The 13,084-nt window shown below is 56.7% G+C and overlaps 1 protein-coding gene across 1 annotated transcript; it reads right to left on the minus strand.

The window, feature by feature from the left end:
• Positions 1 to 8,430: 8,430 nt before the first annotated feature.
• NEUROG2 (neurogenin 2) lies at positions 8,431 to 9,135 on the minus strand. The gene has a single exon (XM_063336627.1). It carries the CDS (start codon positions 9,133 to 9,135, stop codon positions 8,431 to 8,433), a length of 705 nt encoding a protein of 234 aa, XP_063192697.1.
• Between the last annotated feature and the right edge of the window lie 3,949 nt (positions 9,136 to 13,084).

Consider the following 13,084-nt stretch of genomic DNA (forward strand, 5'->3'; position numbering starts at 1 on the left):
CTGATTTCTTTTGTTGGTTTGCAGCGTAGGTTTCATCGTCTCAGCCAAAGTTAAGGCTACTCAAAAGTTAGTGTCAAGTCTCAGCTTGTCCAGTGCCCTGTTAAACCAGCCATCGTCGTATTTAACCCCGTAGGTTCTCCCGGTCTTACTCTTTACAGGCTCGGGCACAAATTCGGAGGTATCAGTCCTTCGCAAACGCCGGCACTCTTGTCTTCATCCAGGGCTGGGATGATGGAAATCCTGGATGAACGTGCTCTATAACCCCATCGCCTGAAGAGCTTGGACACATACGTGGCCCGAAACACACAGCACATAAAGTATCGGTTCATATTCATGGTATAAATAGGTGATTATTGGGGGAAATAAATACGTGACTCAGGCTGATGATGGAGCGTTTAATATTTTGGCGGGAAGTTTCATCTTGGAGCTACTGACTGAAAAAAAAATTGCAGTTCTGCTATTTCTTCTGGTTTCAGAAGAAAGTAATTTGAGCCAGCCAAGACTTAGGGAATACTTTTTTCTTTTTTCTGTTTTTTTTGTTTGAGAAATTCGGTGGTTTATATTAAGTAATTTGCTACCAAGGGTGCTTTTGGGGCTTGATTTTATTATAACAGGCTCCAAAGTCCAACATGAGAGCTCAGCGTGACTATTCAGACCCTGTGCTCTCTACAAAATGAGCGCAACTGTGTTGTGCTGGTACAGTGAAATATTATCATTGACTGTAGGGACGTAAAGGCGGAAGAAACATTTCCTCCTTTTGGCCTCCAGCTCAGGGACTTGAGTTTAGACCCGGCGTAAGCACTGCAGTAGGTCAGGCACAAAACCGTCCCGCTCTTGGCAAGGTGACGACGCACTTTCCTGTCTTTTGGGGAAGATACTTGGTTAAAGAGGTGGGGTTTTTTCCCCACTTACCTTTCTGCGGGTATCCGGGCGAAAGGCAGAGGTCTCGCTTGCCGTGCGCTCGTGCATAAAAGTTAGTAAAATCGATAGCAAGCGGGAACGAGGTGATGCAACTCATTGATTGATTTTCTCGACTTCTTTGCCAACGCTTAACGAAGCGCTTTGGGGAACTTCTCTTACAAAGGACGCAGTGTGACAGGGACGAGCCTCGGTTATTCCGACAACAGCAGGCTGAGCCAGGCTTGCCTCCCTCCCTCTCCCTCCGATCCCGGGCCATTAAAGGCCAGCGGGCGCGGGGTGACCCCTCCAGCTGTGCGGCAGCCCCCGCACGCGAGGCAACACGTCCCCGCTGCCACCAGCCCGCCGTCAGCTGCCCCCAGAGCCCAGCTGCTGGATTTAGGCATCGGTCCTTTACCAGAAGGAGCTATTCATGGGTACCGAGGGGAAAAATTCCCCGCCAGCCAGCTCAGAACGGCAGCCTGCGCTGCCACGTCCCTGCTGCTCGGCAAAATCCAGCGCTGATGCCGAAACACCAGCCTCCTCGGCCGTCTCTTTCCCGCTGTGTGGCTTGGGAGCAGGGGTGGGATTGCTCTTCCCGGCACGGGACTGGCACCCACCACGGGAGTTTTCCCAGCCCGTCCTGTCCCCAGGCTGGCAAAGCCATGGGCATCCCCGCCAATGCCCCCCAGGGAAAGGCGAACCGCGGGCACACAGCTGTATCTCCGGGCATTGCACGCGTGTCGGGAAAAGCACGCTATTTACAGGTGGTGTGACATACTGTCGTAACCTGAAATAACCAGAACGGGGATATTTGCAGCAACGTGTCGACGGATAACTGCCACCGGCACCTGCTGCCGTGGAGGGAAGTCCCTGCACTGGCACCCGACTGCCTTCCCCCGCGGGGAAGAGGAGCCAGCAGCCTTGGGGACAGCCCCTCTCCCGGGAATGGCACACACCACCCGCCTTTTTTTCCACTTGGATGGAATCATCCCTCTGCAGAGTGGGAGCAGATGGGGCTGTCGGCCCCCGCAGCCGCTCGCCTGAGCCCGTGGTGCCTCCAGCCCCCCCAGCCTGCCCGCGGCGACCCTCCAAAGAGAACTTAATCCCATTCTTTAATCTTCAAACCTCTCTGCCAAGCTATTTTTAAGACGGAGAGGATCTTTCATCAAGAAATACCGAGTTATTAATAATACGGTTGCTGCTCGATAACCGCTTAATACCTCCGCTCGAAGCAGCCTGTGACGCAGGACCCGGAGCACCCGCAGCACCGAGGGACGGCATCCCGCTTGCCCTCCCCATCCCGGGGGGGCGCAAGGGCGGCACAGCCGGCACCCATGGGTGCGTCCCAGCCGATGGAGGCTGTAGCCAAGCGAAGGGGAACAGCCAAGTGAAGCCCAAACTGCCGTGCCGGCTACCGGGGCTGCCGTCCCCTCCAAGCAGGCCATCACGTTAATAGAGGTTGATTTGCAAACGGCGTCGTGTCCCCCCCACCCCACCCCCCCCGCCCAGTGCCCCCCTTTGCCTGACTCCCGCTTTTCTGCTCAATGGCACAGATGCTGCTTTGTGCTGCCCAGGACCAAGCAGCTATTAGCAGCAAATCCAGCGAGGGAAATTAATGAAGGCGACTACTAATAAAAGACAGCTCAGGACAGCCATACCAACTTGCTCCGAGCAGTAATTAACTTTTTTTTTTAAAAACTCATGAAGGTAAATATGCCATCAGCTTTGGTCCACTCTCTCTTCTTTTTTAATAAAAGGAGGGGGAAGGGAGGCGAGGGAAAGGGGACTGTGTGTCGCAGCCGCCCCGGCACCATCCGTGCTCCCTCCCCGCACGCTGCCGGCCGCTGCGAAGCACCGAAAGGCCCTCCATCGCAGCCGGCCGTCCCAAGAATGTTATTCTCCGATCGATTTTTAAAGGCTTTGTTTTAAATCTTAGCGTTAGGAGGTCGCTACCTCCGTTTAATTCAGAAATCTGAACTCGCTACAAGAAGTGGCGGGGATGAGAAGGTTGCCGGGAGTCGGCTGGACCCGCACAGACGGCGCAGCATCGTAGGCTGAAGGCAGGAGATATAACCTTAAATTGAAGCTTGTCAGAGCAAAAGAGCCCGTCTTAGACTTTAAGACGCCAGATTTGGCCCCGCAGTAAGACAACAGCCTCCGCCACGTGAAAAAATAATCCCACCGGGATTTCTGTTATAAAAGCGTAAGGTGCTTGAGACTTTTTTTGCCTGTGCGCTATGGGAATCGGGGCTGCATGGGCCAAATCCACGCATCATAAAGGCAAAAATAAAGGCGAAGCAGCCCCTTCCCAGCGCCCACCAGCCTGGACGTGCCGCTGGGCGCAGCTGCCCGAGCTGTCTGCCCTCCCGCTAAGCTTTCTCGCCTGCCTTGAACGACGCTGGCTTAGTTGCGTGTCACTGTTAGCCTTGCTCCTGGCTCACTTTTATTCCTTCACGCTGAGTTTATCTGATTACTTCGGCCGGGGGAAAACAGACGGCCCGTTGACATCCCCGGTGAATGCTCCAAATGTCCTCCCCGGGCAGAGAGCAGCTTGCGGGACGAGCCCGGAGAGGTGCGGGGAGGGGGGGGACAGACAGCAAATTGCAAAGGCTCTACTGCTGCCGGGCAAAGCAGCGCCCCCCGATTTCGTCTGCAAAGCTGGGGGTCCCAGCTCTCCCATTGCCTGCGAGGGCTGGGACCTGGGCTCTGGTCCTGCTCCTGTCCCTAAATCAAATCGGGATGAGCGTTTTGCCGGGCCCCCGCGGCAGCCGAGCCCCTCGGGGCTGAGGTTGTGACTGTGCGAGACTCGGACGCGCTCCTGCCGGCCGCCACGGCATGGTTTGGGTTGGAAGGGACCTTTGAAGGCCACCTAGTCCAACCCCCTGGCCATGAGCAGGGACACCTTCAGGGTTGCTCAGGTTGCTCCTTGCAGTGCCGGGACCCCCGGCATCCCCTGCCGATGCCAGGATCACTCCCTCCCCCGGGCCCTTCCAGCATTTCTTTAAGTTGCACGTATAGTTTCTTAACAGAAAGAAGAGAAGATGTCTCTCTGTAATACCCCAGGTGATTGGTCCTTTCAATGAAAACAACATTATGGGATAACTAATGTATCTAGTGTTAAAAAAAAGCCAGCCAGCATGCGCTTAATTGCTTAATGTCGTATACATTTTGGTAACAAAGCCGTTAGAGCGTGCCATAGGATGCCCCATAGCAGGTGAGCCCTCATCGAGTTGTTTCCCAGCACAACGGCATGGCTTTTTCACCAGCGCCAAACCCAGGCATCGCCGGGACAATCAAATCATTTAATCGGTTAATGGGCAGTGGGCCCTGACCCCCAGCCCGAGGCACCTGAGTAAGGCTTTAGGAAATTTGGGTCGTTCGGGGGGTTTTTTTAGCTTCGTGCTGAGCCTAAATGTCTTCAGGTTTACCTGGAAAACTACCTAAATTTGAATTTCCAGTGCTCCTAGGTCTTCCGCCTTCCTTGGGCATCTCGCAGAGCACCAGGGAGGTGCCGGCGCCCGAAGGACCGTCCTCGGCTCCTGGGTGTCCGCGCAGGAGGGGGGACGAAATCTGCCCTTCGCACCCCCCGGGCAGATGAGGGCTGGGCCGGGGACGCTCTTCTTTAATTACGCTGATACGTTACGAGATTTATGTCTGACACGAAAGCAAGCGAGCGCAAGCCCTTGGGGGGCGGCTGCTGTCAACCCGGCGCTAGTTTGGCTTCTCGGCGCTATTCTTATGCCAAGGAGGGCTGTAAACCCCACCACCCCCCCCCGGGGGCCATAGAGGTGCCCCTCCATCTCTAACGGTGCAGAGAAGCTTTTATGCCAAAATAAAATACTCGGAAGGATCATAAACCCATTTTTTTATGGCAAGGTGCTGCCATGGAAACCACCCTCCCGGTTTTCCACTTCATCCGAAGAGGTGCTTTCCCATCCCGGCACGTCCACTTCCAGGTTCTCTGTCCTCATTTCTGTAATTTCCTGATGCTCCGCTCGGGGCTGGGGCCTCCCGTCACCTCCAAAAACCAGTCTGCGGAGAGGAAAGAGGGAAATAAAAGGAAAAAAGGGAAGAGGGGAATGAACTCATTCAAGTTTAGAGGGAAGAAAGAGGGAAATAAACTCTTTCGGCCGCATTCAGAGGAAAAAACGGGGATGCGGGTGAATGGGTTAGGTGACAAATCCAGCCTCTCTGGCTCTTCCTCTGCCTCCCCCTCCTCAGGCCCGTCTCCTTCGAGGGCATCTCCAGGCGAGGAGCAGGGAAGGTTTAGGCTTGCGTGATTCCCACCCCAAACCCTGCAGAAAAACCCTCTCCCGATCCCCCCCATCCTTCGTCTTCCAATGCTCCCTGTGCTTTTTCCCACAGTGATTCCCATGGCTGTAGCCCCAGCGGGACGAGAGGTGCTCCTGATAACGAGGAATGGAAGGAAATACCTCCAGGATGACGAACCCGGCAAGAAGCAGCGCGTATCCCGGTGTTGAGCCACCCAGGACATCCCTCCCGCTCCTGCGGGGCTCACCACGGAAAGAGGGGCAGCGCATCCCATCCGTCCCGGGCCTTTCCAAGAGCCGCAGACACCTACTCCAGCACCTCTTAAAAACTGAGAGAGAAACTGGGAAGGACAATGAGACCCGGCCAGAAAAGACGGAGAGGGTAAGCGAGGCGCTAGCCGCCTTTTTTTGGCATTCCTGGAGTTTAATCATTAAAAAGGGGTCGTTAAAAGAGAGTGAGAGTGAAAAAAAGCCCCCCCCCGCTCCCGACGGGCCGCCCCACACACCGCCCGGCGGATTGAAAGCCTCCCGCTTGTTTTGTTCCTTCTGGGCCCGTGGCAGATTTGGGGGGACACAGCTTCATCTCGCAGGCCACATCAAAGCAGTGATTATGCAAATGCGCCCACTTTTTTTTTTTCCTTTTCTTTTTTTTTTTTTTTTTAAGGAATTATTTATCACACAATAACCCCCCTGCCAGGGGGGGAAACAATAGATCAGGCAAGATAGCGCTGCTCGCCCGAGGCTGCGGGGCCGGGCGGGGAGAACCCCCGCACGTTTTATTGGCCTAACCTAATTTCACTAATTCTCTTTTCACACATTTTGGCGTGTTTTTTCTTTCTCTTCCCCCCCCCCCCAACCCCTTTCGGGGGTATTGCTCCGAGGGCTGGGTTTCACGGTCCCAGGATCCAGGGGGGGCACCGGGCGGGATTCATGTGCCGCTCGTTTTATTTAATTAATACATTCAGGCGCCGCCGCTGGTTTTTAATGATTTCCAGGTGTTTGTACCCAGAAGTCACAAAGTGCTCCCGGGCGCACGGGGACGATGATCGAAGGGTCTCGGTGGCCTCCGGCATCCCTCCCCCCTCCCTGGTGACATCCCCAGCCAAGTGCTGTTGGTACCGGGGGGGCAGCTGAGGGGCGCTCGGAGCCACAGACCCCCAGCCCCCTGGGCTTGGCTGGGGCTTGGGATTCATCTGTCTCTCAGAGAGACAAAAAATTCTTCGTCTTTAAACCCCCGCGTTATTTTTTACCCGGTAACGTTTATTTCCTCCGGCCTCCTCTGCCACATCCATGAGTGGGAAGACGCGCGATAAGTAGTTTGTCTGTCCATCACGCCTCCGAGAGGAAAATGTAAATGATCGGTAAACTTCCGCCGAACTTATATCGTACAATCGCAGAATGGTTTGGGTTGGAAGGGACATTTAAAGGTCACCTAGTTCAGACCACCTGCCGTGAGCAGGGACGTCTTCAACTAGACCAGGTTGCTCCAAGCCCCGTCCCACCTGGCCTTGAACCCCTCCAGGGATGGGGCAGCCACAGCTTCTCTGGGCAACCTGGGCCAGGGGCTCACCACCCTCAGAATAAAAAATTTCTTCCTAATATCTCATCTCAATCTCCCCTCTTCCAGTTTAAAACCATCCCGTGGCTCCCCTCCCTGCTCCAGAGTCCCTCCCCAGCTTTCCTGGAGCCCCTTTAGGGACTGGAAGGGGCTGGAAGGTCTCCCCGGAGCCTTCTCTTCTCCAGGCTGAACCCCCCCAGCTCTCTCAGCCTGTCCTCACAGCAGAGGGGCTCCAGCCCTCACAGCATCTCCACAGTCTCCTCTGGCCCCGTGTCCGTGTCCTTGTGCTGTCGGTGGCCCCGGAGCTGGAGGCAGCACCGCAAAGGGGGGGTCTCCCCGGAGGAGAGCAGAGGGGCAGAACGCCCCCCCTCTCCCTGCTGGGGACACAGCCCAGGCGCCGGTACGTACCGTGCTTCATGCTGTTTGTCTTTGCGACGTTATCAGCCGCGGGAGGAACCCAAGACCAGAAGAAATTAAAACACCACGAAGGGAGGCGGAGGCCGAGTCGCGCGCCTGTTTCTTATGGCGCCTGTCCCCTCTGGAACCAGCCTAAGGCTTCACTCGGCTGGAGAAAAGGATGATCTTTCTTGTTTTCCGCTTCTCCCCAAGCAGCTTTTCACCCAAAGACTGCGAGCGCCCCCCCCCCCCCCCCCCCCCCCCCCCCCCCCATCCCCACCCTGGGGCTGAGCTGACATCCCCAAGAGTTTAGCTTTGTTCTTATTCTGCAGAAAAACAACAAAAAAAAAAAGGGGGGGGTGTGTTCTTTTAAGAAGCAAAAGGAAATTTGAGGAATTTCACCGGAGGCACCCCCGTTTCACCGGAGGCGAGGACAGGTGCCCGGGTGGGGGCAGATTCCCAGTAATTCCCAGCAGATGGCACGTAATGCCGAAAAAGCAGCGACCCCCGAAGTTACGAAAATTAGAGATTTTTATTTATATCTTATCACAAGAACAAGCCCTTTGCTCTTCAGCCGTAAATACATACTAGAATAAACTCTGTAAATTATACAAAAAAAATACATATTTTCCATGAAATCTTTCTTTATAATAAATAAATGTGAACACGTGTGTGGCTGATCGCTGTAATGTTCCGTGTCTGTTGAGGTTTTCACTCTGTTGATTTATTTTTAATCTCCTGAAAGAAGGGGGGAGTTCCTCGTCCCCTAAAGGTCGAAATAAATAATGCATGAGGAGGGTCCTCCCTCCCCATTCCCCCCCCCCCGCCTCCCCACCTCCCCTCCCCTTTCTCCTTTTTTTTCAGCCCAAATTTCCACGCTTGCATTCAGCCCTCACAAAGCCTACAAATTATACAATGACTTCTAACCTGGACCCCTAGAAAACAATTTATTTTTTGTTGTTCCCCCCCACACACCCCCCCCTTCCTTTGCCCCCCACCCCGCTCCCCCCCCCCCCCCCATATATAAATCGTAAGGGACAGATGGCAAAAAAGGGGGAGCGGAGGATGGCGGGGTGGGGGGGGGGGGGACGGACACACGGACACACACACACACACAAAAGCCCTGGGGACAGAAACTGGCCGAAAGTGCACATCGGAGAGAGAAGAGCGAGTTTGGTTTGGCAGGTGTCGCTCCCACACACACCCCCCCACCGCCACCACCCCCCCCCACGCCGCCCTGGGAAGCGGGCAGATGCCGGACCCCCCCCCCAGCCCCAACCCCGGCGAGGGGGGGAGACACACACACTAGAGGCAACGGCGGGGCTGGGGAGGGGGCGGCGGCGGCGGCGGCGGCGGCGGGGGGACCCCGAAGCGTGCGGGCCAGTGCTCGGCGTCGGACGCGGGGCTGGCGGGGGATAAAGTGCAGGCGTAGGGGGAGGCGGAGGGAGCGGGGCTGGCGGAGCCGCCGCTCCAGGAGGAGGCGGGCGAGGGGCTGCCGCTGATCCCCCCGCTTCCCCCCGCTCCCCCCGCCGCCCCCTCCGGGCCCAGCCGCCCCGTGCCGGCCAAGCGCAGGGTCTCGGTGAGGGCCCAGATGTAGTTGTGGGCGAAGCGGAGGGTCTCGATCTTGGTGAGCTTGGCGTCCTCGGGGAAGGTGGGCAGGACGTCGCGCAGGGCGTCCAGCGCCGCGTTCAGGTTGTGCATGCGGTTGCGTTCCCGGTTGTTGGCCTTCAGCCGCCGGTTGCGTTTGATGCGCTGAGCCGTCTCCGCCGTCCGAACCGTCCGCGGGGCTCCCCGGTTCCGTCCAGCCGCTCGCCGTTTCAAACCCCGGCAGCCCGGCGCCGACCGGGCCGTCCGCAGCTCCTCCCCTTCATCCTCCTCCTCCTCCTCTTCCTCCTCCTCCTCCTCCTCGGCGCTGGAGGGCAGCGAGGGCGAGGGGGCGGGCGAGACCAGCCCCAGCAGCAGCAGCTCGTCCTCGGCGGGAGGCGCCGGGACCTCCGCCTTCACCAGCATCCCCGGGCACCGGGCGGGGGGGACACCGGGACGGGGAAGGTGGTGGGGAGGGACAAGCGGGATGCGCCGCGCCGCGCCGTTAAACGGCGGTTTAACGGTTCGACGGAAGGTTTGAAAAGGGGGGTGGGGGGGGGGGGATGGGGGGAAAGGGGGGGAGGGGGGGGTCGTTGGCACGCGCCCCGGGACGGCGGCGGAGCGAGCCCGGGGCCCGTCGGGCTGCGTGTCTGGCACACGACCCTCCTTAACACCCCTTATATACCCCGCGGGGAACAATCAAACCTACCCCCGGGGTCCGTCCGTCCCCCCCCCGCCGCCGCCGCCGCCATCCCCGTGTCCCCCCTCGCCCTCCCTTTTCCTTCACAGGGGCCCCCGCCGCCCCCTCATTGGCGCCTCGCGCTCGGCTGGAGCGTGCCGCTAATTTATTAATGAATGGGGGGGGAAGGGAGGGGTGGGAGAGAGGCGAGGGGGGGGGGGGGTCGCGGCTGGCCAATCAGGGCGCCCCCCGCGCCACGCGCGCCCCGAGCCGGCTCCCTTTCAGCCGCTCGTTAATGGGAGGCGGCGGCGGGGGCTCCCACACGCCTCCCCTTTTCCCCCGTGGAAGGCGGGGGGGGATCGCCTTTTTGGGGTGAAACAAGGGAATTAAGGCATTCTGCTGGGAGCGCTTCTGCCGTGGTTTGCAGCCGCGGGTTTCCCCGCGGCTGCAAACCACGGCAGAAGCGCTCCCAGCAGCCGTCGGGGGCTGGTTTTTTGCCCTTTTTCCTCCCGTTTTTCAGGGGGTTTTGGACGGAGGGTCCCCCCCCATGCGGAAAACTCCGTCACCGGGGCACGGCCGTGTCTAGATACGGCCTCCCTGAGATCGGCGCCCACCCACCCGCTCGTTATCATTTACCCATCTGTTTTTAGAAAAATCTCAGCGACTCGGCCAAGAGGTTTGAAAGACTCCCCCTCGCCTCCTTCGTTCGGGGAAAAAAAACGGGGAAATCCTCAAGCATCCCGGGAGGGTGACCCAAAGGGACCTTCTGGCTTTTTCAGCAACTTAAAGTCACCCTCTGTGGTCGCTGTGAAAGCGATGGAGAGGTGGGGACAGCGGCTGGGGGGTGGGCGACAGGAGGGCGCAATCCCAGATTTTGCCAGACCCGAGGCGTGAAACCCATTCGGGGTTTGGCCCAATTCCCCAAACTCCCCAGTTTCTCCAGGGGTTTGAGCACAAGACGACCCAAGGAGGAGCTGGCTACCGAGTCCTCGCAACCCTCCCAGCGTGGCGAGTCCGAGCGGCGCTTGTGTGGTCCGGCAGAGCGAGGGCCGAGAGCGGCGGGGAGACGGTGGGCGGGGGGGGGGACACAATACGCCAACGAGTGTTCGCTGCTGCTGGTGCCGGGGCTGCTGCCCACCGCCTGAACTGTCCTCCAAGGGTCAAACTGTTCAACTTCAGCCCCTTTTGCCAGAACTCAATCCGACTTTACGGGAACAAAAGCCCAAAGTAGGGGACGATCGAGAAATGGGAGCACAATGATTTAAGCTTATCACACAGCCCAGAAATAAAGGAGGCTGAGCTTGTGTGCGGGAGAGGGGGAGACCTTCAGAAAGGCTTTGTTTGCCCTAAGAAGATTGAACTCTCGGGCGACCCAAGAGCCCTAAAAGTTTAGGGTCTGTGTTGCCGAGAGACCTTTGGGGAGAGCCCATCCACACTTCGACCTCACAAGTCGTGAGCCGGCATTAATGGCCGGCCTGCCCCAGGTGAACCAGGGACAAACAGACACAGACACACAGACACACACACACAGGCCCCCCCGGGCGTCTCCTGAGGGTTTGGGGTTCCAGGGCTGCCCACATACCCCCCTGTACCCTCAATTTTGGGGTGGGATGGTTCTGCTCTTAAACTAGGGGCCAGAATACGTCCCCTCCCAGCAGGGTGCTGGGATGCTCTGTGGAGGGGACAAACCAGAGCCTGGTGTGGTGTCCCCCTCCCCGGCAAAAGACAGGACCTTCCCGATCCCCCCCCCCCACCTCCGAACTTGCTGCAGGGAGGGACAGGGGCCAGCCCCCCGATTCCCGAGCCGCACTAGCGATTCTGGGGTTCGTTTTGGGAGCAAGGCGAGGAGAGGGTGTCCCCCCCACCTCCTCAGAGCGCTGCCCCGGCATCCTTCCCTGACCCCCCCCAGGCAGACGAGCCCCTCCTCGGGGGCCGATTGTTCCCCGGCGATTTGCATGGCAGGTGCAGGGCTGCAGAGCGATTTTGCCATCCCAAGACACCCCCCCTCCCTCCCCCAAAAAGAGGGTTTTCCTCCCCCTCCCTTGTGAAAAAAAGGCCGCCGGTGCCTTCCTTTCCCATGAAGAGGAGAAGAAGCTTGAGGCTCGCGTGAACACGCTTCAGTTTTCTTATTCTTTTCTATAGACGTGGGGAAAAGAACAGCCGATTGTGTGAAAAAAAACCCCGGTGCCTGCAAAAAGGGCCATTGGCCGTCCAGGCGAAGGTGCGCGAGGGAGAGCACTAATCGCTGAACCAGGAGACAAATACGATTACCAGCTCCGAGCCTTGAGTCAGAAAGTCTCATAGACTTTAAGATGTTAATCCCCGACATAATCCTTCCTTTGGCGTGTAGGAATAGCGCAGCCACAAGAGTTGTTTTGTTATTTATATTGGCGTTTAATAAAACTCAGCCAGCGGTGAATGGGCTGCCCGCTCTCCAATGGTAATTAATTCCCTATTTCAGTGACCCAATTGTGCTGGGATAGAGCAGTGGGACAGTCCCACTGCCCCAACCCGCCTTTGTGCAGCTACACGGCTCTCGTGCTTCAACAGCTATGGAAACTCATTCTTTTGATGTCATTCAATGAGTTTTCCTTGGGCATCTTCTAAACTTCAAGGACCCTTTTCTTTCCCCAACGCCTGAAAAGCAGGACTAGCTTGACCACCTCTGTAGAATTTAATGATTTGGTGAAAGGGCCCTTTTTTTTTTTTTTTTTTTTTTATTTTTTTGAGCCGGGGAAGGGGGGGGTTGTTGCGTAAGGAAAGAGAGAAAGAAAAATTTGGCAGGCTGCTATCAAACAGGGGGCTATCCAAACTCCAGCGCACCGAACTCATTCAGCTCCTAATTTATACAGGTCTTAAAAGCCACTCTGCCTTCCTCAAAACGCCTTGGGGCTTCTAGATACTCTGCTTCGCACACGCCACAAATCGCAACCGGGCTGCGGCTGAGCCCGAAGGAAATCAAAAGAAGATGTTTCCATCCACCGAAGGGGAAAACAAGCAGACGCCCAGAATGGGTTGCGTTTTCGTTAAAAAGCACGTCGGGGGCTTTATCTTTCGGCCGTTGGGCAGAGCGGCAGCGGTGAAGCGGCCGCAGGAGGAGGAGCGCGTGAAACGAACACGTGAAGAACATGTAGGAACCCCGCAAAGTCGTCCCGGCACAGGCAGCCTCTTCTATGTCTTTATACACGCTTCCAAAAAAAAAAAAAAAAAAAAGAAAAAAAAAACCAACCCAAAAAAACCCCACCACAAAACCCTTCGCAAGTCACAAACAATTCAGGCTTCAACTAAGAAAACACAGAGTGAACCATATGGCCGGGGTGGCTCGAGTTGGCTGCATTTTCCCCCAGACAAAGAAGGGATTGAGAGTTGAAGGAAAGGAGAAAAAAACCCAACTTTCCGGCTGATGAAGCTGTTGTCTGGAGGCAATGATCCCAAATCTCAAGGCTTTATTCCAGGCTCCGACTGAGACGTGATATGTCATATGATTAGCATCTTTCATATTTACAAGAGTAGTAGGGGCTGCCAGTCTTTAGAGAAAGGGGAGAGAAAGAAGGGGCATATGCTGAAATGGATTTAGCATTTGAAAGAGAGAAAAGAGAGCGGATAAATACACTTAAACGAGGATTTAGTTTTACTCCCGTCGAGTTCTAATGGCTTGTTGATTGAGATTTTAGGGAGCTGTAACAGAGGTGTCAG

Source organism: Chroicocephalus ridibundus, chromosome 5 (genome assembly GCF_963924245.1).
Source record: "Chroicocephalus ridibundus chromosome 5, bChrRid1.1, whole genome shotgun sequence".
Classification (NCBI taxonomy): Eukaryota; Metazoa; Chordata; class Aves; order Charadriiformes; family Laridae; genus Chroicocephalus; species Chroicocephalus ridibundus.

Excerpts from the sequence above, each read along its gene's own strand:
- NEUROG2 (XM_063336627.1), bottom strand. The coding sequence starts at position 9,135 with ATGCTGGTGAAGGCGGAGGTCCCGGCGCCTCCCGCCGAGGACGAGCTG.